The following is a 22,615-nucleotide window of genomic DNA, read 5'->3' on the forward strand; positions in this document are numbered from 1 at the left end:
TATTGTGTAATCTTACAGACGTTTAATTAGAATTATATAATGACTGAGAAGATCGGAATCCCTGGACAAGTCCTATGGCTTATCTTCAGAGAATCATTGGATCACTTAACCTTTGAAATTTGGTCTCCAATTAAGTTCAGTTGGTAACCACAGGAAGTAGTGGAGATGACAGTGCCCTGTTGTCTGCTTCCGTTGAAGATCATGTTGAGACAGGAATTAATTTTCTGTAGGTGTAGAGGCAAATGTGGCTCTTTGAAGGGAAGAAGTCCACTGAGTCATAGAGCCACTGCAAATGGTTAAGGAGGGTCTGTGGTTCAATACAAAATGCAAGTGATATGTGGTGAAACCTCCCAGCCTCACTATCTTATCATAGAATCCAATTATTGCCCTGTTTTGCTATCTCACTCTTTGAGGGTGGCGAAACAGACAGCTTTATGCACACATGTAGTCCTTGACTTACAAAAGTTCATTTAATGACCGTTTGAAGTTAGAAGAGGGCACTGAAAAAAGTGACTTATGACTGTTTTTCACACTTATGACCGTTGCAGCATTCCCCATGATAATATGACCCAAATTCAGAAGCTCGGAAACTGATACCATATTTATGACAGTTGGTGGTGTCCAGGGGTCATGGGATCACCTTTTGTAACCTCTTCTGACAAGCAAAATCAATGGGGAAGCCAGATTCACTTAACAACCGTGTTATTAACTTGACAACCGCACTGGTTTCCTTAACATCTGTGGCAAGGAAGGCCATAAAATGGGGCAAGGATTACCTGGATGCTGCTGAAATGCATGGAAAGGCTGCAAAAGGCTTCTTATGGATTGGTAATTACTGTAGTTCAAAAGAGAAATGGAGCAAGGACAACTGTCGGTTCTTATAGTAGGTTGGGTTAGTCTCTCCCAAATATTTTTCCTGGCTGATGCTCTTTTGGGGATGGGCAGTGAGGTAGCCAAAACGGCTGACCAATGGTGACTAATAAAAAGGAAGAGTGCTCCAGAAGTTAGCGTGACATTTTATTCATTTATTAAAGTTTTATGATGGCCACCTCCCTTACAAGGTGACTTTAGGTGGCTAGATTTGCTAAATTTGGCACAAAATGGCAAATTCAGTTAAGCAAATGTCAATAATACACACTGAGGCAAATATAGATAGTCTTTCAACCACAACCACAACTGAGCCTAAAATTTCTCTTGCTAAGCAAGGCAGTTGTTAAGTGCATTTTCTCCCATTTTATGACCTTTTTTTTAACCAGTTATTAAGCGAATTCCTGCAGTTGTTAAGTGAATTGCCTGGTTAAGTGAATCTGGCTACTCCCATTGACATTGTTTGCCACAAGCTGGCTGGGAAGTTTATGAATGGCGATCACATGAATGCATCCCAGTTGCTATTGGCCCAAATTCTGATCATGTGACTGTGGGGATGCTGCAATGGTCGTGTGAAAAACAGCCATAGGTCATGTTTTTCAGTGCGATTGTAACTTTGAACAGTCACTAAACAAATGGTTGTAAATCAAGGATTACCTGTTGGCTACTGCCTTAGTATTCTGATTGACCAAGAAAAATACCTTGTGGAGAGGAGCTTGGCTTAATACAGCTGACCTACATACCCTGTGTGGTTCCAAAGTATAAAATTCCAAGAAGCTAACGGGTTTAAATTGGATTCAGAGAAGGAAGAGAAACTAAGAGGAAATGACTAACAAGCAAAGATGAGATTACACAGTCATGAGCTGCTGAACAGAGACAATTTCCAGGGCAATTCAAGATCACTGAAAATGAGTTGACGTAGAAATCAGGAGGAGAATGACATGGCATGGGATCTGTGTAGCTGGCACAGATGCTCAGCAGGAGAAGAGGATCTGAAGACAATGAAAGGAAGATCAAGGTTGCCTAGCCAACGGCAGGTGCTATTTTTTATTTGAAGTCCTTGATTAACTCTTTGGGGAATGTAGTAATGCCTAGGTACCTAGCTAAGGCTTAGGATAGTCATGCTTTCATAGTAGGAGAAGGAGTTCTAATGCAGGCAGGAAGATAATTAATGCTATGGCAATTAGGCCATAAAGCAAGCTAGCATAGGAGGACAGAAAAAGAGAGAGGTGAATCTCTGGTGTGTGTTAGCTGGATGCTGCTTGCATAGTTATGTGACTGAGTCAGCTCAATTAGCAACTGTCTATCTTCTATCATTGATGTGCTATGCATTTAAAAACTGTGACCTGGTTCACAAGAATAGCCTTGCATTCTGGGTCCTGTCTGATCAATCCTGAGAAGGGCATGTGTTTGCAATTGTCCTAGAGTAGTGGTTCTCAACCTTTTTAATGGCGCGACCCCCAACCGGTCGTAAGTCGAGGACTATTCAACCAGTCGTAAGTTGAGGACTACTCAACTGGTGCAGCACCGTTTGCAGAATGGGACTTTTGGCGAGCTCAGCAGGGCAGAGACAGCCTGGACAATTCCTATTGGCTTTTGAAAGCCAATAGAATTAGACTCTATTCAAGAAAGTCTATTCTATTGGCTTTCAAAAGCCAGTAGAATAAAAGGGAGTAGCACAGCTAAGGAAAAGGGGGAAAAAATGGCAGACTGCATTGTTTGGCGACCCCCATGAAATGGTTGTTCGACCCCAAATGGGGTCCCGACCCACAGGTTGAGAACCACTGTCCTAGAGAAATATTGCACGTGTAGGCACATGGACAAACACACATATGACCATTGTAATTTGTACCTCCCATGTAAAGCTGGTCTTCGAGGATCTACTTGGGAAAAGACCAGAGAACAGAGGGAGGAATCTGCGGTTAAACCTCACTATTACATATATATATATGCCATCGTGCTATTGCTCTGGGTTTGCATCAGCACCAGCCCTCCCTGGACAGCTCCCACAACCCCAGCTTTCCCGGGCTTCCCATAGCATTCCTGTTGAATTTCCCATAATAGTCCCCAGCAGCCTTCCCCCAAAACTGTAACCCTGCAGATGTTCTCAGATTGCAGCTCCGTGGTGGTGATTCTGAGGATGTAATTCCAACATTTTCTTTTGTATCACTTTATTGATTTTCCAAAAATGTACAAAGTTAAAAGATAAGCAGAAAAAGATTTGAAAAAAAAAAAAAGTTCAGGAAAGAGGTAAAAGTGAGGAGAAGAGAGTGGGGAAAAAATAAGATAGGAAAAGACTGACTTCCAATTTTCTTTGGTACAGATATAGATTTTAAAAAATACATCAAACTCGTACCCAAAGCAAAAAGTCCAAAAATGATTTTCAAGTAGAAATAAAATTTGTCAAAGTCTTTCCTTTCATCAAAGCTGTCAGTTTTGCATCTCTGCCAATCCCACCAGCTTCATCCATTTTTCCATTCGGGGTATTTTATAAGTCAGTAATGGCTTATAAAGAGACCAAGACCAAGTGCTCAAACTGCAACCCAAAATCCACTTATATATCACCGGGTACTGGGTGGGCATGACCCGCTGGGTGGGCGTGGCCCACTGGATGGGCGTGGCTACAGTCAAGGCAGATGGGTGGGTGTGGCCAGGGTGGGCATGGCCAGTTCGATGTTGCTCCTGGGGAGAGATGCCTGTGGGGGCCAGGCAGAGTTGGGTGAGATCCAGGGGGTCTCTGGTGGGTGGGGTGATGGGCAGGAGGCTTGTCCTGGGGGTGAGGCGAGGCAAGATGAGGCAGGGCGGGGCGGGGGTGCCATTGTCATAGGGCAAGGTGAGGCAGGGGCGGCTGCTGCCTGACACCATTGGCCCCCGCACACAGAGGCCAGCGGGCGCATGGGTGCTGGGATTCATCTGGCCATGTGGGACCTCGGTGAGTTAGCGGGCGGCTGGTTGAAGAGGATGGTTGCCATCTCAAGGCATGGCATGCGTGCCCACAGAGAGGTTCGATATCACTGTTATAAGTTCTTCCACCTTTAAGCATATAAAAGCCTCACTGCCATTATCACATATAAAAACAAAGTTCCATAAGATGTTTCATTCGTTTATCCATTAAAACCAAAAGAAAAGCCTCTGATTTGAATTGTACATTCACTTTTAAATCTGCATCAAAATGCATAGTTGATCCCAATATTTTCTAGCTTTGTTGCACGTCTACTAAAGATGAAAGAATGTTCCTTCATTTGATTACATTTCCAACAAATATTTCAAGTTATACATTTCAATTTATCATAGATCAATGATACTGTAAGAGAAGAAGAGGCAGAGCCTGGGGGTGGAATCATGAGCGGACTTAGCCTAGAATTGTTACATGTTCATAAATGCTCCAAGCCCAGCCCCTTTTGAATTCCATTCACTGTTATCTAGCTCCAATTTAGTGCTAGATTCTTGTGTATAGGCTTGAGCAATAAATCTTAATTGGAACTTAATGTATTGTCCTGATTCTTTGTCTCTGACAAATACATCATTTTATAAAAATTCTCTTTAAAATGATACCAGTAATTCAATGTAAATTTCAACCCTTTCTTCCACATACTTTTCCACTAGTTACAATTCCAATATTTTCAGTGAATGCCTGATGGAATAAAATTGCCCTTTAGCAATGCAACATTGTGGACATAACCTATATAATACAATTAGAAGCATCAGTAGAGACTTGTGCAATTTCAAATCATTTTTTGAGCAGTGTTTTCATAGAATTATATAGTAAATTTTAGATATGCTTAATATAATTTTAGTGTTTACATTATAATTTAGTATAAGCTTTATCCTGGATTTCCCATATTAGCTGCTAGATAAGTTATTTTACAAATGTATTTTAACTCTGTCTTAAATTTTGTTTATTATCTGTTCTGGTCTTTGACCACAGTAAATTGAATTTAATGGCTGATTGAATCATATAGTAAGAAGGAACCTTGGGATTCATAACCACATTCCTGCTGTTGGCCGAATTTCTCCTTCCCACCTTTTCAGATTCCTGCTACTCCAGATATGGTCCCTAATCGTGGTAAACTCAACCTGGCCCTGAAATTTATTCCAGCTGGTTCAGAAGGTGAGAATTTAAGGATCCCTGGTTTTTTTTAGGCATTCTCCTTACTTCCTTATCTGCTATAGTTTTGGACTGGAACAGAAATGTCCATTCCTTCTGCAATATCTACCATTATGACTCCCAAAGGAACCATATCCTTAATTGACCTCAAATAGAGTCATGAGAATTAATGAAACCAGTATTTCATAGAGTCATAGGACTGGAAGGGACCTTGGCCGTCTATTAGTCCAACGCTCCAGCCAAGAACAAACTTATTTATGATATCTTAAAAGAATAACAGTTCATTGTTTTTGGAGGAATCCAAGGGATTTTGACTCCAGAAATCATTAATTAATCAACTATGGGCAATGGAAGAAGCTCAGGTTCTAAAATCTGGAGTAAGTGGCACACTTCTTGAATCTTTGGATGATTTTGGCTAAGGAGGGGTGTTGAACTAGAGGTTGGTATCATGCTGAGGGTGGATGGTATGCTTTCCAGAGTCCCCTTTCTTAACACAACTTTATTTCAGAGCCAGGACTTCCTCCCACTGGAGAGCTTCATATGTGGGTCAAGAATGCAGAGAATCTTGTACCTCGGTTAGGGACCACGGTAGATGCCTTCGTTCAATGGTAACTATCAGTAGTTGTAAGTCTTTTGTAATGGAGAAAGACTTGGATTGGCTAAGCAACTGAAGGCCAGGCTGGTTCAGTTATTATGTAGCTTGATGTGTATCTAGATGTTTCTTGTCTTTCTCAGTAGGACAGTCAGAATTATTCATTATTAGTCCTGTCTGCCTTTTTTTCCTCCCTCCCTCGCCAGAAAGACAATAGATTTCTTCTCTCCTTGTTCTTTCTGCAGAAACTTTTTGATGACAGGAAAATAACTGTATTTAAAATGAATCTGTCTGTCTGTCTGTCTGTCTGTCTATCTATCTATCTATCTATCTATCTATCTATCTATCTATCTATCTATCTATCATCTATCTATCTATCCATCCATCCACCTATCTACCTACCTATCATCTATCTCTGTACTTTGAAGGGTTATAGTTGGTTATAGAAGTTGCTCATGATTGTTTATTCAGTGATTCCTTTTTAAAAAAAGAATCAAAGTCACACTGTGTTTACAGGTCACAACTATGCCTGTTGAGAAATGATTTGTCTGTCAGGCTTCCAGGAATTCTCTAGCATTTTTGTCCTTGGCTTGGTCTAGGATGCTCTCTGTTTCCCATTTGAAACTATGGTTAAGCCTTTCTGTGCATTGTGCAATTAAGGAGTTTCCATAATTGTGTCCCAGTAATCTATTTGTGTCTGTTGGTTGGGCTGCTGCATGACATTGAATGCTAGTCTTGATGGCTCTTTGCACAGTGCTGCACTTGGATAATTTTAAACTCTGGACTCAGTGATCCAGATGGAGTTCAAACACTCTTGTCAGTGGATGGGCTCTTCTCTTTAGATGTAACTAGACAACTGTGTGATTTGTTGGGTCAACCTTTCAAAGAAAGGTAGTGCAATCTGATGTAACCAGAATGAACATTGCATTTTAGGTTGAGTGTATTATTTCTTTTTATCCCAATGCTGGATGGTCCTGTGATCATCTAAGAAAAGTATATATCATAAATAGATTAACTGTAGTGGCAAACAAACTTTTAAGGAAGAAAAATCCTGGGGAGAAAGGTTTAATCCTTCCTTGTAACAGTCTTGATCCAGCTTATACACCTGTCCTAACATGTAGCTACTTTTTGTTAAATAAAAGATGTTATTAGTTTGGATCAGTTTGTTTGATCCCTAATTTCTCAATGTTCAGCCCTCCCTGAAAAAGGCTACTGTACTCAGTGGACTAAATATTCCTGCACAGGGCTTAGCTTGCACTGTATTGGTTTGATAACAGAAACTTGGAAGCTTGGCCATTATTAAAAGAACAGTTGGGCCATGTCCAAATTGGAAGAACTCTTTCCTGCCCAGTTCAGGCTGAAACTTCAAAAATATCCATCTTGTCGCTTTATCCTTTTCTAGCTACATCCTCCCAGATGACACCAAGTTGAACCGCCAGAAGACCCGAATTGTGAAAAAGACTCTGAACCCTACTTTCAATCACACTATGGTCTATGATGGCTTTGAGGTTAAGGACTTAGCACAGGCATGTGCTGAATTCACTGTGTGGCAGCGGGAGACTTTCTCAAAGCATCGGCTAGGAGGCATCCGGCTGAGTCTTGGCACAGGTGAGACACCCAAGCACTAAGAGATGGAAGGATGGATGCATAAAGCCTCTTGTTTTGGAAAGGTAGTATTGGAGAACTTCATAATGTTCCATTCCTCCTCTGATTCACGTGAGTCTGGGGTAATCTGTCAGTTTTCCACAAATTAACTCTCCAATTTGCTTTAGAGCAGTAATCCAACCTCCAAAATCTTGAATAATGTCTTGAATACCTCAAACCACATGATTTGGAGGATTAATGTCTGGAAAACTAGCAAATGCCTCCCATTCCCCAAAATATAAGTGTATAAGTGGAGGTCTACATCTCTTTGCTGAAGATTGAACATCCATTGCTGTATGTATACAGCTCTTTGTTTGAGATGCAATTGTATGCACAGATCCTAGGAGTAGCAGAGACATTTTGTACGGCAGGGGTCCCCAACCCCCGGTCCGTGGACCAGTACCGGGCCACGGCATGCCAGCAACCAGTCTGCACAAACAAGCAAAGCCCCATCCGCAAGATGCAGGCAGCACACAAAACCACGGACCCTCCACTCTGCAGAAAAACCTCTCTTCATGGAACCGGTCCCTGGTGCCCAAAAGGTTGGGGACCTCCGCTGTAGGGCATTCCACTATTTCTTATCCAGAGAATTCATTATAGAAATCAAACACCCTGCCTGCAAAATTATCCTGCTACCTCTTGCTTATTATATACAAGGCAATCTCTGACTGGAAACTGGTTTTTATGCAGGGAACAGCTATGGCCTACCGGTCACTTGGATGGATTCAACAGAAGAAGAGCGCCACACCTGGGAGATGGTCTTCAAGCAACCTCAACAGTGGGTGGAAGCTGCTCTTCCCTTGAGGACCAACCTGACTTCAAGGACTTCGTCCTAGCCTTTAGCTGAACAACAGTAGGATTCCTGTGCTATCAGATTTAGTCTGATGGCAAATTGATGACTATACCTTATGGAGGCCCCCATTACAACCCCCTTGGTTTTGAGAGGATTTTGCCTAAGATCAGGTTCCTGATGCTGGGAATAGCTATAGCCACTGGGACAAAGGCAGAATAACAACTTTATTGATGTGTGAAGTTTGCCTCCTCTTACCGACTTAAGGAGAACCTTGTGTGGCTTCTAGGGATCTCTTGTGAAAAAAACTCCGCACTGGGATGACTAGAACACCCACTTTATTTCAAGGAAATAAACTGCCTTATAGTCACCTTTGCCCATTTCCAGTGTTCTCCATGCACATGGCCAAGGATTAATACTATTTTTTTAAATAACCATTTTGATTAAACATCTCTGAACTCCACCTTCGTTCCTTATGGCGATCCAGGGAAATGTTTAAACAGTCCCATTAAACTGTTCTTACTTTTTATAGGTCCCTTAGAGCACAGCTTGCAGTGTCTCTCATTACCACACCACTAACTCCTACAGCTGCACTGGTGGGTTTGTGCTAGAGATGGCAGGATTGGAGTGGAGTTGATGTAGAGCTGTCCACAATTGCTGAATTGATCTTGGTAGCCAAGGTGGGGCTTCGGCAGAGAACTCCTAATCCTGATGCAGCCTCTCTCGTAATAACAGTAAGAGTATCACAACATTCCTCAGTCCCTTTTGGGGACTTTCAGCAAGAAGAGAAAACGTTTTCTGCTTTTTCTCAGTCCATAATGCATGTTGCTAAATTTAGCAGAAGTCTTCCATGGAAACTGCCTCTGGGAGGTTCTCCCCAAATCTATTTGTTCTGAGGATGATTTTTTTTGGGTCACTTTCTTGGACCAAGGAAAGATAAGAAGCCAACATCTGACCTCAATATGAGGGCTGACAAGTTAGAAAATCTTTCCAGCCTTATCTCAACTGCTGGTGAGAAGATGGGCCGGGTGATCAGAGTCTGTTGCCTTGCCAAGAAATCCAAGCTTTCCTTTCCTCATGGTTGCTGGTGTAGCTGCTGCTGGGATAGGTTCTGTCGGTGGTCCACGATGGCTTTCCAGATACGGCACACCATTCCCCCTCTGCCGAGAGAAAACAACCCATCAACCAACTGGTATCTACAGCTGTGGAAGTGAACATTTTTCATAGGTCAAAGTAACATTGAACAGAACAAACGGCAGCTTCCTGTGGTTCCTCCTGACTGATATGCAGCATGCTTTTAGAGGAATTATTTGGCTTGCAATTTTTTAAAATTTCTGTTATTGCAGGATCACAAGTTCAATCCGCAGGAGCTCCCAAATAAGGGAGAAGACAAACAGCACCCTCTTTGAAATGTTAGAGACGTTCTGCTTAAATATGCATTTTTTTCTTAGGTAATCAGAACTAACATGGTGCCAAGGATAATACCAATTTATCTGCAGCAGGTGCGGCTGGCATCTGCGTGATGAGTTGATGATTCTTAAATCGTACACGCATAATAATAGTACCCAAACTTTTCAGGATTTTAACTAATTTGTTACAAATAAAATTATCTTAGGAGCCTTGCTTATCAGGCAAAATTACATGCTGACCCTGAAATGATTGCCTCTTTCCGCCCTACCTGATGCGCGTGTATCGGAGATCATCGATTGTAGCCAGCTTCAGCAAATCATTCAGGGTGAATCCATGGTAGCAGAACTTTAAGAAAAGAGGATAATTTGAATTCCTGACTTGATTTACACCCCAAGTTTCCTCCAAGCTCAATGTGGAATTTCTTTTGTCCAATTGTTTCTTAAAGCCACCACCTTCCATCACCTTGACAAACAGGTTGAATGGCCCCATGTCATCTTAGTAAGCTCCACAATTGAATGGAATCTTGACTGCAGGCCTCCCCTGGTCTTTGTTTAACCATTATGCCACTCATCCCTGGAAACAGAAGCTCTGCCTCTAAAGATGGGCATCTCTAAAGGCAAGTTTTCTACTGCTATTTTGAGGCTAGAGCGGCCTTTTGTCTGAGAAGACAAAATTTAGCCTAGAGTGGCCATCTTCTCCACCAGTCTCACTGAAGTAGGGGCAGATGCTTAAACCACCTGCTGCTGAATCAGACCTACCACTGCCACCGTGGCTTTGTCTGCACCATGTTTTTCTAACCATTCTGCCAGGAAGGGATCTCCAGCATTTTCTCCTTGGTCCCAGGAAGTTGGAGAAGGAGGGATTTCTAGGAAGGCAGGTGGAAAAGAACCAGATCAAAGCTCCTTCTTGGACCAACTCTATTTCTTAAAATTACACTTTGCAATTTCCCCACATTTCCTTGCTTCAGATGGTCTTTGTTGTCGTTCCCAAAACTGTATACAGCTCTCCTCCTGGAGGAAACAGTAAGCTGGGAGGTCAGGCAGAAGAGGCTATGCAGTTTCACAAGTGGGAAACAGAGACATAAGTGTAGAAGACAAGTCTTGCTTCTCTATCACTGCAAAGCTCGGTCTCTATGGACTGCTTATTGCACCAGGCCAAGCATGATCCTGAAAAGAGAAGACTTAAAAAGACGCTTCTGCTTCTTCTGCTCTTAAGGCTGCATGTGAAAGATCCCAGAACACTTTGCTACTGAAATTCTCCCCTTTGCTCCTGGATTTTAATTTTAATATTATCAATAAATAATATTAAATATATGGCATTCCCATAACACACTTCAGGAGGAAAGTTCAAGATTGAGGAGATACATTGGCCCAATAAGATAAGCTTAATTAATTTTAACCAGGAAGGGTTTTTGTGCATTGCTGTGTTACGGGAACCTAGCTAAAAAGTTATATTACACTGTATATAAAAGTGAAGTGCCACCTTTATCTTGAACATGTTAATTTATTACAGCTTTTTTAAAAAAGAGGAGAAAGACCACAGCAGTAGGTCAAACATGTGTTTTGCATATAGAAGGTCTCTTGAGCATGGCAACTGTCACAGCAGATGGCTGATCTTGATGCAGAGTTTGTCCTGATCTAAAACAACTTTCCACAAAGAGGTACCTGAACATGCACAGATTCTACTTTTAGAAATCTCATGAACATTCCCAAGGAACACATTGTAAGGCTTGAGTCCCTCTTGCAAAATTGGAAGTAGGTCAGTTAAGTTGCCCTCCATGCAGCAGCATCTGCCACTGGAAAGGGGAGGGGGTCAAAAAAGACAGGCATGGCTACACAACCGAAGCGCTGTCATGCATATAAAAAAGGGGCATAGCTTTGGTAACAGCCCCATCTTCATTCTTTTGCCCCTGGCAGATGTCTTTACCACCATGCCAGTTTATTTAAAAAGGTTTATTTATTTACAATTTATTTTAAATTCAATTTAAAATAGAATTCACTGATGCAGAAATGTTACTCTCAAGCACTGGTTCTAGTCTAAACCTGCTGCTATCCAAAACCTCACCTATTATCTGTGGCCGCTTCAGAGACCAGGTATCCTGTTCCATGATCTTCAAAGCTTCTTGTAGGAGCCTCTGACATTCCTGCTGCTTCTCTATCAGTTTCCACTGCAACCTACCAGAGCCAAAAAGATCAGGGCAAGCTGGTTATGTTCCTAAATTTAAAAATTGATCACTGAGTAGACGTAAACCAGGGCTTGGTTAGTACTCATTGCTAAACCTTAATGTGGCTTGATTCTGTGACCTAGATTGAGATGATTGAGAATCTCCATAGACATCTGCCTGTTCAGATCGTCCTTGACTCACGACTACAGTTGAATCCAAAATTTCCACTGCTAAGCAAGACAGTTGTTAAGTTTTGCACCATTTAATGACCTTTCTTACTACAGTTGTTAAGTGAATTACTGCAATTGTTAAGTTAGTAATACGGTTGTTAAGGTCAGTCTGGCTTCTCCATTGACTTTCCTTATCAGAAGGTCACAAGAGGTGATCACGTGACCCCGGACCCTGCAACCATGATAAAGACATACCAGTTGCCAAACATCCTAATTTTGATCACCTGACTATGCAGATGCTGCAACAGTCGCAAGTGTGAGAAAAGGTCATAAGTCACTTTTTTCAGTGCCGTTGTAACTTTGAACGGTCACTAAATAAATGGCTGGAAGTCAAAGACTACCTCTGCTTACTTGCAAATGGTTGTTTTCCTTGCTTGTTTTAAAGGATGTATATTTAACTAGCTGCACCACTGCAAAGTGGCTTTGTGCAGCTCCATCCCAGCCTTCTGGGATGCAATCCTCAGACGCAATCCAGGAAGAACTGACCTTCTGGTTTCTGCCTGCAGATGGTTGAGTTGAGTCATGAGGGGCAAATGGCTCTTGAAGGGAGGCTGGGAATCCAGCCAACTGTTGGTGTCAGTGCCAATTCCGGATGTTGGCGTATCTGCACTGTCCTTGAGGTCGCTCTCCTGCGTTTTCAAAGACGGGGGCTGCTGAGTCAAAAGTATTTCCTCATGTTCTCTGCTGCTTGGGTGATTCTGGCTTTCTTCCTGCAAATTCTGCGGCTGCACCTTGAGTTCTGGAAGAGCAAGTGAGACTCAGGAGCAAGGCAAGAACTCAAAGCTGCAGGAAGAGGCCTTCGCTGCTACTTGACAGGCACACGGTGATTTGAAACCTGAGATGGATAATCTCACAAAATGGCTCTCAATGAAGGAGGATCATATCTCCACAAAATGGCTTCCAAATGGTTGAAAATAGGGGAAGCTGTCTCCTGCCACCACCTCAGATGCTTTTAATTTCATGAGTTTACTTTTATTTGGGGCAGGGGGATTTGGGTTGCATTCTCCTGTCATTTAATTATTTTCTATAGTTTTCTATACTCAGAGGGAGGCACAGAGGCCCTCTCAAAAATAAGTTGTTTCCAATGCCTGTGCTTTGCATCAAGCAGCATTTCACACACACCCTTTTTTAATTAAATACCTCTGCAAATACATAAAGAGAGGAGGGAAACTTGGCAAAGGAGGTGTCTGCCCACAGATAGATTGGAGGAGTAAACAAAAAGTAAGAACAACTAAACAATCTATTCTGCCATGAAGAAAATATTTAAGGGTCAATCCAAGGGACAGAGCAGTTTTTAAAAAGTCTCCAAGATTTTTTAAATACACTGGTCCTATGTGGTCTTGGGTAGTTGGGATGTCACAGGAAAAAAAAAACAGTCCTAAGTTATGCAGAAGAATTTTAGACGATAACAGTTCTTCCTACAGAGATAAAAAGCCAAAATACACCAGAATTCTTTTTTTACCAGACTAACTATGTGCAATCTGTTTTTCTAAAAGAAAAATCCTTTAGTATAACAAAATGACTTGCCTTAAGTCCCGTATTCATCAATGGGAGACCAACATTTTTTAAAAGCAATTAAACAAGCAGCATTCTACACCTTGTAATTACAGGAAAAATTGGTCCTCATCAGCTATTCCCCAGGAATTCCCTTTAATTCATGTCTGTCTCCTGCCAAAAAATGGTTTCAGCTTTACTCTAACAGACTCTTTGTTCTGCCTTTAGCATTTAACAAAACTCATTTCTCTAGTTATGCATCTTGATCAGCATTTCTCAATCTTAGCAGGCTAGCTGGGGAATTCTAAGAGTTGAAGTCCACATATCCTTCAAATTGCTAAGGTTGAGAAACGTTGATCTAGAGAAAAGTGCATTGCTCCATATAAAATATCTTAGATCAGGGCTTTTCAACCTTTTCACCCATTGTACCACTTTTAGGATATGGCAATATCCAAGTATCACCAGTCACCTACCAAGGTGTCAAAAACTTGATGACCAAAAAAAGGAAAAAATGAAGTACAGGTATTCCTTGATTTATAACAGTTCGCTTAGAGACTGTTCGAAGTTTCAATGGCACTGAAAAAAGTGCCCCCCAAGGCACAACCCAGCAAGACACCTGCCTGCCTGCCTGCCCAGTGGCGCTCTTCCTCCTGTCCAAGGTTTTCATTGTGAGCATTTCTGTTGAGGATTGGCAGTGGGTGTGGGGTGGGGGTGTTTGGTTTTTATTCCCCTGTCTGCTGGTTGTAGCAGATTTTGGTCACTTCACATGACCCTGGGACACTGTGACCGTCATAAATATGAATCACTTGCCAAGCATCTGAATGTAAATCACAAGACCCTGAAGATGCTGCAATATTCCAGCTGATCGGCGCTTCTTCTGGGGCTCAGCAGAAGTGCCAGGATCAGCGCCGAGCTCCAGCTGAGTCCCAAAGAAGCACTGATCCTGGCGCTTCTGCTGAGCCCTGACAGCCCTGCAGCTCCAGCCATCTCTCGCTCAGGCTTGTGCGGTGCTGTCACCGGTTCAGCTCATTCCTCTCCCTCGCTACTTTTCTAGGATGGTCACGTACCACCTGCCAGGTGCCAATGTACCACAGGTGGTATCCGTACACTGGTTGAAAAGCCTTGATCTAGATCAAAATAATGTTGCCTGACCTGGCTTGGATGTTTGGGAAAAGCAATGGATTTTAGACATCGTCATGCGTGGCCAGACCACAGATTCTTCTCTTCAGTTCTCAGCTCCTCTGTCTGGGCTACTCTTATTATATTCAGGACTAAGCCAACTTTCTTCTCCTTCCCATTCATCCTACCTGCCAACAGGATGGTCAAGGTTGCCTGGACCGCTTGCCCCATGAGATTATCCAGGGCAAACACCCAGTGTGGCTTAATTTGGAGTTTCCGCAGCATCTGCTTTACCTAGAGGGGTGAGACAGAACAAGTGTGAGAAGGATGGGGCAGCCTCACTTGATGCAACGTGAGTCAGTCTTCCATTAGCATTTAGCAATATGTTACGGTTCCAGATTTTGGGTGCATTCTTTAAATTAGCCCATTTGAGGTACATTGACTCAAAAATGGTTGCCTCGAGATGCAATTGAAAATTACCAGAAATCAGACTTTAAATAATATATAGATCCCGGTTGTAGCAAACCTTAAGGAAGCTAAAGATTAATTCCTGGAATGCTGATTGTGAGATACTCACAGTGTCCTGGAAGGCAAAGAGTGGAGCTTGCACCTCACAAAAGCTCAGCCCATCCGACTGCAAGTGAGCCTGTAACTGGAGCAGGCTTTGGGCCAGCTGTTTGCGGCCTGGGGAACGGATGTAGCTCTTGAGACAGGATATCAGCTCAGCAATGTGTTCCAATGACAGCACCCTCTGTGGAGCAGAGTAAGAGTAAGACAAGGCCCACATGGAATATAGAGCCAGGAATAACTGCAGCAAGATGCAGCTATGCTGGCTGGGGAATTCTGGGAGTTGAAGTCCACAAGTCTTAAAGTTGCCAAGATTGGGGACCCCTGCTCTAGCACACACACAAAAATGGAATACGCACAGTGGAAGATGTGATTATAAAATGGACGGAACTGATGGGCATTTATTTATTTATAACATTTATATAGCCACCCATCTTATAACCAACTCCGGGCAACCAAAAATGGCAAAGCTAAGAAACGGTGAAGCTGAGCAATTTGGACTGAAAAAAAAAAAAAATGACTATTTGAAAGGCTGGACATCTTTCGCAGATTTTTTGAAAAAAAAAAAAAAAAAAGCAAAACACCCCATCTTCCCTCTGAGCTCAGGATTTCACAGCACACACTATTTGAGAACAGGAGAAGAAAATTACGAGTCATCTTCGCCTTACGACTACAACTGAGGCCCAAATTTCTGTTGCTAAGCGAGACCGTTGTTAAGTGAATTTCCCCCCCATTTTACAAGCTTGCTTACCACAGTTGTTAAGTGAATCACTGCAATTGTTGAGTGAATCTGGCTTCCCCATTGACTTTACTTGTGAGAAAGTCACAAAAGGTGATCACATGACCATGGGACAAGGCAACCGCCATAAATATGAGTCACTTGCCAAACATCTGAATTTTGATCACATGACCCCGGGGATGCTGCAATGGTCGTAAATGTGAAAAATAGTCCTAAGTCACTCTTTTCAGTCCCGTTGTAATTTTAAACGGTCACTAAATGAATGTTGTAAGTCGAGAGTACCTGTACTCTCAGCCTTCACCTATCCATCACCTTCAAGCCACATATCCCAAAGCAAAAAAATATTGGAATAAAATACACCTATGGTTGAGAGCTATGAAAAACAACACATAGATTTAAAACCAGAGATATTTTTATTAGGCATGTTACCAGGAAACTATAATAAAGGTAATATTTAGTTTTACATATATTAATAGCAGCTAGGAGAGTATATGCACAATTTTGGAAAAATGAAAAAAACCCTACAAAGGGGAATATAAATTAAAAAATACTGGAATGCGCAGAAACGTTAAAAATTAAAGAAAAAGAAGAAACTGATTTCTATATGACATGGGGCTTATTTTGCCAATGGTTAGCTGATAAAAACAGAGTTTAGAAAGTTGGAAATATGAGAAAATGTGGATTATGTGAGGAAGAGTTATAATGGATTAGTAAATATTTTGATCATTATACAATTAATGTTAATGTGGGAAATACTATTTTTAATAATATGACTGCTACTTCTGAGTATATGATTGTATTTTGATAAGATTATTATGAATGTGATGATTATTATATTCTAGTACTTGTATACCTAGACAACACACTGTTCAATATAGAAATGGAATTTTTGAGATAACAATAACAACAACAAAAAGCCACATATCCAAGACCCAAGTAGGCCTTACCTCTTTCTGGGCCTCATATATGGCTGCCACGATATTTGGGAGTTCCTCTGTCAGGACTTTGTGTAAAGTAGCTCGCCTCTCGCTGTCTTTCTTTAGCAAGAACAAGCAACTGCTTTCCTCATGGGAGGAAGCAGAGAGGTTGAGATCCACATTGGTCACTGCTTCAGGGGTCCTGCGTATATATATTGGAGGAGTTGGATTCAAGGCAACAAGGGTTGGGTGACAGTAATTTACTCGATCCCCCACCCTCAAAAAAACACAGTGGAGGAGATCCAGTTGGGAAACTCTCTGTTTAATAACAACCTGTCTGTATGTGACCAAATGAGCAGAAGTGAATGGGGTAAGGCAATCAGTGTCTCATGGATTGCAAAAATCGTAGGAGTATGACTAATTTAACAAAGGACATCAGGTCACGCATATATTGGCTCCAAAAACACTCCATGGGAGATTCCCTGTGCTAGTGTGCAATAGCAGGCACTAGATGGCAGTCCAACTCTTTCAGACTTTTCCAGACCTTAATCCATTGTGGGCAGATCGGTGCAGGTCTAGAAGCAAACACCAACCAATCATTTAGATTGGCCATGCTCAGCTCTTCTTTGTTTGCAGTCACTATTGTTAAAAAGAAGAAGAAGAAATTCTTTCTCCTCTCTCTCTTTCTCCTTCCCCCTTCAAAAAGTATTTGTTCTGAAGTATTGGAGCATCCCCGGTGCTCTCTGAGCCTGCTTATTATTTTTTTTGCAGACGTTTCATTACCCAAACTAGGTAACATCATCAGTGGATAATGAAATGTCTGCAAGAAAACAAGCAAGCTGAGAGAGCACCAAGGACCCTCATGTTAACCCTGAGCTACAAATATTCTCCTTTATAACATACTGGAGTGCATAACACAAGACATGTCACTGGAAGGAAAAAAATCACAAAACTGTCTCATTTATTTTGGCCATGTCACGTGGGGAAATTCAACAGAGAAAGCAATTATGCTTGGGAGAGTTAGTGGTAAAAGGAAACCAGGCCGCCAAAGCACAAGGTGGCTGGACACCATCCAAGCTGACACCAGCCAGAGCATAGAGCAACTCAACGAATATGCAAGATCAGAAGATGTGGAGAGACCCGGCCCACAGAATCGCCAGGAGTCAGACGTGACTGAATGGATAACATCATCAATCATCATCATCACCACCATTACCTTTTTCTCCCAAAAAAACCCATCAGCCTTATGTTACCTTAGAAAGTTGTTTCCCTGGTTCACTTCGCTGGAGCTTCGAGATAAAGTGATATTTTCCACTTGGGTTTTCAGGGGTTGCAAGGAAGAAGAACGATTTCTAGGTTCTGCAACACTTTCCGAAGAAGTGGACCTTCTGGGCTTGTTGGACACTGATGGATCATCTGAACGAAGAAGAGAAAAGGAGGCTTGTAGCTGAGAAGAGAAGTCGTGCCAGACTATCAGAATCTCAACCTGGGTTTGCCTCTTCTCTCACCTGGCACGGCAGGGCTCCTGCATTTCTTCCTGTTCCTCAAAAAGGGTTCCTGAAGCAAAGCAGCTGCAGTTGATCGCTTGTCTGGATCGGCTTCAAAACATTTCAGGATAAAATCCTTGGCTTCCTCAGACATGGAACTGGGCACCTCTGGATGGATCTTGAACATCCCCACCTGAAGAAAAGGAACTGATTAACAATAGTACGCTACTCAGAACACCCACAAGGTATCTAGAAATTTGCCTTTTTCCTTTTGTTTGTAGGATGATGGAAAGTAGGATACTTTGATTGGAGATGGTGGGGATTGAACTCAACAGCTTCCACAGCCAAAGAAGATGCTCTTCATGTCAGAGACTTTAATCCGGCGTTTCTCAATCTTGGCAACTTGAAGATGTGTGGACTTCAACTCCCAGAATTCCTCAGCCAGCCTTGCCAGCCAGAATTGAAGTCCATGTTGTTGTTAGTTGCAAAGTTGTATCTGACCCATCGTGACCCCATGGACAATGTTCCTCCAGGCCTTCCTGCCCTCTACCATCTTCTGGAGTCCATTTAAGCTCATGCCTACTGCTTCAGGGACTCCATCCATACACTCATAGAATTCCGGGAGTTAAAATCCAATTCATGAGCAGTTGCAGCTTGGCCTTAACCCAAGGCAGTGGCTGCCTTGATAACAGCCCTAGTCATGGGCTGGAAGAAGCAGCCAGCCATCGAAAGAGGCTTGTGCCAACTGCAGAGGAGAGGATTCAGGGACAGGTTGCCAAAGGCAATTACTGTCTCGTTTTTCACACTGAGCAGAAGAAAGGAATTTTGTTTCATTTACTGACATGCAGGAAAGGTAGAATTCGGGAACGTGCATGAATGTTTAGAATAATGATTCCTGTTATTTTCGGACTTATTCTTTGTGCAGAGAATTCCAGGCAATAGGCATAGTCATACCTTCCCATTTTTCCTGACTTCACCAGTCTGTGAGGTAGGCCAGGCCGAGAGATAGTACGACCTACTGACCCACAGATACTCAGTGAAATTTGAGGCTAAGTAGGGATTTGAAACTGGGAACAGTTTTACTCTAGAGCCCATTTGGTGTAGTAGTTAAGGTGCTGGCTAGAAACCAGGGGACTGTGAGTTTTAGTCCTGCCTTAAGTGTGAAAATCAGCTAGGTGTCTGTAGGCCAATTACCAGGAGATTGTAAGTTCTAGACCCCTTAGGCATGAAAGTCAGCTGGGTGACTCTGGACCAGTCACCAGGAGACTGTGACTTCTAGTGCTGCCTTAGGCATGAAAGCTGGCTGGATGACTTTGGGCCAGCCAGTGCTCTCAGACCATCCTACCTCACAGGATTGTTGTTGTGAAAATAAGAGGAGGAAGGAGTATTAGGTATGTTTGCTGGTCTGAGTTACTTGTAAAGTAATAAAGGCAGGATAAAAAATAAATAAGCAGTAGTCCTCATTGTCTTATGCAGACCCTATTGCAGTGGTGGCAAACCAGAGGCGGCACCTAGAGCCCTCTGTGGGCACACGCGCCGTTGCCCCAGCCTCGCCTCCCCCCACGACCCCCTCCTCACCAGCAGCCCCCCTGGAGGAGAGCTGCCCCTGAGCGTGGCCCACATGGAGCAGCACAGCCAAGGACATGGCAGCCAGGCAGTGTGGACAAGATTCTGCCCTCATGCCCCATCATGCACAGTTGACGCTGTGGGGCGCGGGCAGAGGGCATGGCCGCCATGGCATTGCTGGGCTGCCTGGGTGATCTGTGGCGGGACCTGGAGGCAGTGAGTGGCTGTGCAGACAGGCAGGGCAGGGGACAGGGTGGGGGCGGAGTGGGGGCAGGGCAGGGGGTGGAACGGGGACGGGGCCAGTTTTTGGGCACTCGGTCTCTAAAAGGTTCGCCATCATTGCCCTATTGCATTGGTTAAGGCAGTGTTTCTCAATCTTGACCATTTTAAGGCATGTGGACTTCAACTCCCAGAATTCCACAGCCAGCAATGCTGGCTGTGGAATTCTGGGAGTTGAAGTCCACATGCCTTAAAATGGTCAAGGTTGAGAAACACTGGGTTAAGGGAAGGCATCTGCTGCATTTGGTCTCAGATACTGTCCCAGGCTGAGTGCCCATCCTCGCCCACCCCACACATTTCTTGCATCCCCACCCATTCCAGTCTTGATGAAGAAACCCCAGACAGGGACAGTCGAGAGTTCTGGTGGACCCTTTTCCCGACCAGTTGCATTAATCTGAGGGACCCAAGACTGTCCAGCCTCACCTTGAACATTGCAGCCTGTGGGCTGCCCAGCTCAAAGAAGGGAGGCCTGCCTGTGGCCATCTCAATGATGGTGCAGCCCAGGGACCAGATGTCGGCAGGCTTGCCGTAACCTCGGGGCCCCTGATCAATGATCTCTGGGGCCATGTACTGCAGGGTACCTAAGGGAGGAAAGTCAGGGGAGACAAGAGTAAGGCCACACTTGGAATGCTGCATCCAGTTTTGGTTGCCATAATATAACAAAGATGTTGAGACTCTGGAAAGAGTGCAGGGAAGAGCAACAAAGATGATTAGGGGACTGGAGGCTAAAACGTATGAAGAACGATTGCAGGAATTCGGTATGTCTAGTTTAATGAAAAGAAGGACTAGGGGTGACAGATTCCCTTAACAACTGTGTTACTAACTTAACAATTGCAATGATTCACTTAACAACTATGGAAAGAATGGTCGTAAAATGGGGCAAAACTCAACCAATATTTCACTTAACAACATAAATTTGGGGGTTCAATTGTGGACATAAGTCGAGGACTACCTATAATCAGTGGAATGACTTTCCTCCAGAAGTTGTGGGTGATCCATCAATGGAGGTTTTTAAGAAGAGATTGGACAATTGTTTATGTGAATGGTATAGTTTCCTGCCTGAGCAGGGGGTTGGACTAGAAGACCTCCAGGGTCCCTTTTAACTCTGTTTTTCTATTACATGACAGCCACCCAACACTCTCCTTGCCAGCAACTGTGCAAGTAAATAATACTCGATTCTCTTTTGATGAGTTTGTGTAAGATTACGCTTCTTTTCAATTTTGGTAAGCCAGCTAGCTGTCAGCAGCTAGGAGCAGTTTCTGCTCATTCTACTGAGTGAGACCCTGGAAATCTGCTTGCTGGTTGCAACAGTTCTTGCCTGGGGCAGCTCATAAATCTACCCAAGACTGATTTCTCTTTTTGGGAGCTCCCAATTATTGATTGCCCAAACCCTTCTGAAATGCTGATCTGAACTTAATTATTTTACCCCGTTTGTCTTTCTCCTACTATTCTTGATCTTCCTAGCTGTTCCTCCTCATCTGCCTGGTGAACTGAAAACAGCTGCCAGGGTCTTTTAAATGCAAAATTGGATCCAAGAAAGATTAGCAACTTGAGAAAACAGCAAAGATGTCTGCAGAAAGTTTGGTTCTAATCTGTACCTTCCAGGATGAAGACAAACATTCTCTGATCTTAGGCTTATTGATTGCTGGCATTTTTAATATTGTTGTGCAGCTGATTATATTGCTCCCTCTAATGGAGAATTCAACTGGCAAGCACTGAGAGAGATATGGAACTAAATGGGGCCATTGACAAACAAGAAGTTGCTTGTCAACAATCCAGGAAAATTAATAGGTTTGCAAAACAAATACAATTCATGTGGAATGCTGAATGGCAGTTGAAATAAAGATGGTATGCAAGTGTGTGCAGGCATCCTCACAAAAATGTGCATGCATGTGCATATAGAAATACGTGTCCATGTGTGGGGTATGTGCACATGAATGTGCTTGAGTAAACTGCAGTGCAGTTGAGGATGGCATACTTGTTAATAACTTGCATTTGGGCATGAACAATTAAAAAAGCAATTAAAACAAGACCCTAATCAAAGAATTACCAAGTCCAACAAACAGTAAATAACAGCCTAATCAGGGAACAACCAAGAACACTCCCAGCAACACTGACAGGGCAAGCCACTAGTATACAAAATGAGAGCAAACCCCACTCCCTTCTAGAACTGATGATGTTACCTAATTTGGTGATGAAATGTCTGCAAGAAAACAACCAAGCTCAGAGAGCACCAAGGACCCTGCATTTCAAGTGTTCATTCATAGACCTTAATCCCTTACCTGTGAACGTCTCAGCACTTGGGCTTATCCCAGCCAGTCTTTTGGAAGTGCCGAAGTCTGAAATTTTTAACACTCCACTATAAGTGTTGATCAAGACGTTATCTCCCTGTCAATCACAAAAACTGTTGCTTTAGAGAACCAAAAAGTGTCCAAGATCTCTAGAGCAGAAAACAGAGGGTAACAATACCAAGCCATCCTCCAATGAGGCTTCCCCTCACCTTGATGTCTCGATGGATAATCTGGTTATCATGGAGGTAACGTAAACCCTCTAGGATTTGCTTAGTGTAGAATACAATGGTTGGTTCATTGTCCTTCAGAGGACCCCACATTGAACGCAAGAGAGAAGAGAGACTTCCTGTA

The 22,615-nt window shown here is 42.9% G+C and overlaps 2 protein-coding genes across 9 annotated transcripts in view; one reads left to right on the forward strand and one right to left on the reverse strand.

Moving 5' to 3' along the window:
• Positions 1-9,641, forward strand: part of SYTL1 (synaptotagmin like 1) — a 53,640-nt gene extending 43,999 nt beyond the window's left edge. For all 5 annotated transcript variants that reach the window (XM_039334254.1, XM_039334251.1, XM_039334253.1 and 2 more), the window contains 4 exons: positions 4,900-4,978; positions 5,484-5,583; positions 6,970-7,175; positions 7,902-9,641. In XM_039334254.1, the coding sequence (XP_039190188.1) occupies positions 4,900-4,978; positions 5,484-5,583; positions 6,970-7,175; positions 7,902-8,047 (531 nt within the window). In that variant the 3' untranslated portion in view covers positions 8,048-9,641. The remainder of the gene's footprint in view (positions 1-4,899; positions 4,979-5,483; positions 5,584-6,969; positions 7,176-7,901) is intronic.
• MAP3K6 (mitogen-activated protein kinase kinase kinase 6) overlaps positions 8,323-22,615 on the reverse strand; it is a 56,882-nt gene continuing 42,589 nt past the window's right edge. For 2 of the 4 annotated variants that reach the window (XM_039334245.1, XM_039334247.1), the window contains 13 exons: positions 22,474-22,610; positions 22,256-22,361; positions 20,397-20,554; positions 18,150-18,321; positions 17,895-18,057; positions 16,672-16,843; positions 14,996-15,169; positions 14,607-14,712; positions 12,292-12,544; positions 11,476-11,585; positions 10,170-10,276; positions 9,680-9,756; positions 8,323-9,161 (listed from right to left, as the gene is read on the reverse strand). In XM_039334245.1, coding sequence (XP_039190179.1) covers positions 9,077-9,161; positions 9,680-9,756; positions 10,170-10,276; positions 11,476-11,585; positions 12,292-12,544; positions 14,607-14,712; positions 14,996-15,169; positions 16,672-16,843; positions 17,895-18,057; positions 18,150-18,321; positions 20,397-20,554; positions 22,256-22,361; positions 22,474-22,610 — 1,820 coding nt within the window. In that variant the 3' untranslated portion in view covers positions 8,323-9,076. The other 2 variants (XM_039334246.1, XM_039334248.1) reach the window with 2 other exon arrangements.

The sequence above is a fragment of the Crotalus tigris genome, unplaced genomic scaffold, assembly GCF_016545835.1.
Source record: "Crotalus tigris isolate CLP2741 ecotype Arizona unplaced genomic scaffold, ASM1654583v1 scf7180000017628.32516253702:7417878, whole genome shotgun sequence".
NCBI classification, from domain to species: domain Eukaryota; kingdom Metazoa; phylum Chordata; class Lepidosauria; order Squamata; family Viperidae; genus Crotalus; species Crotalus tigris.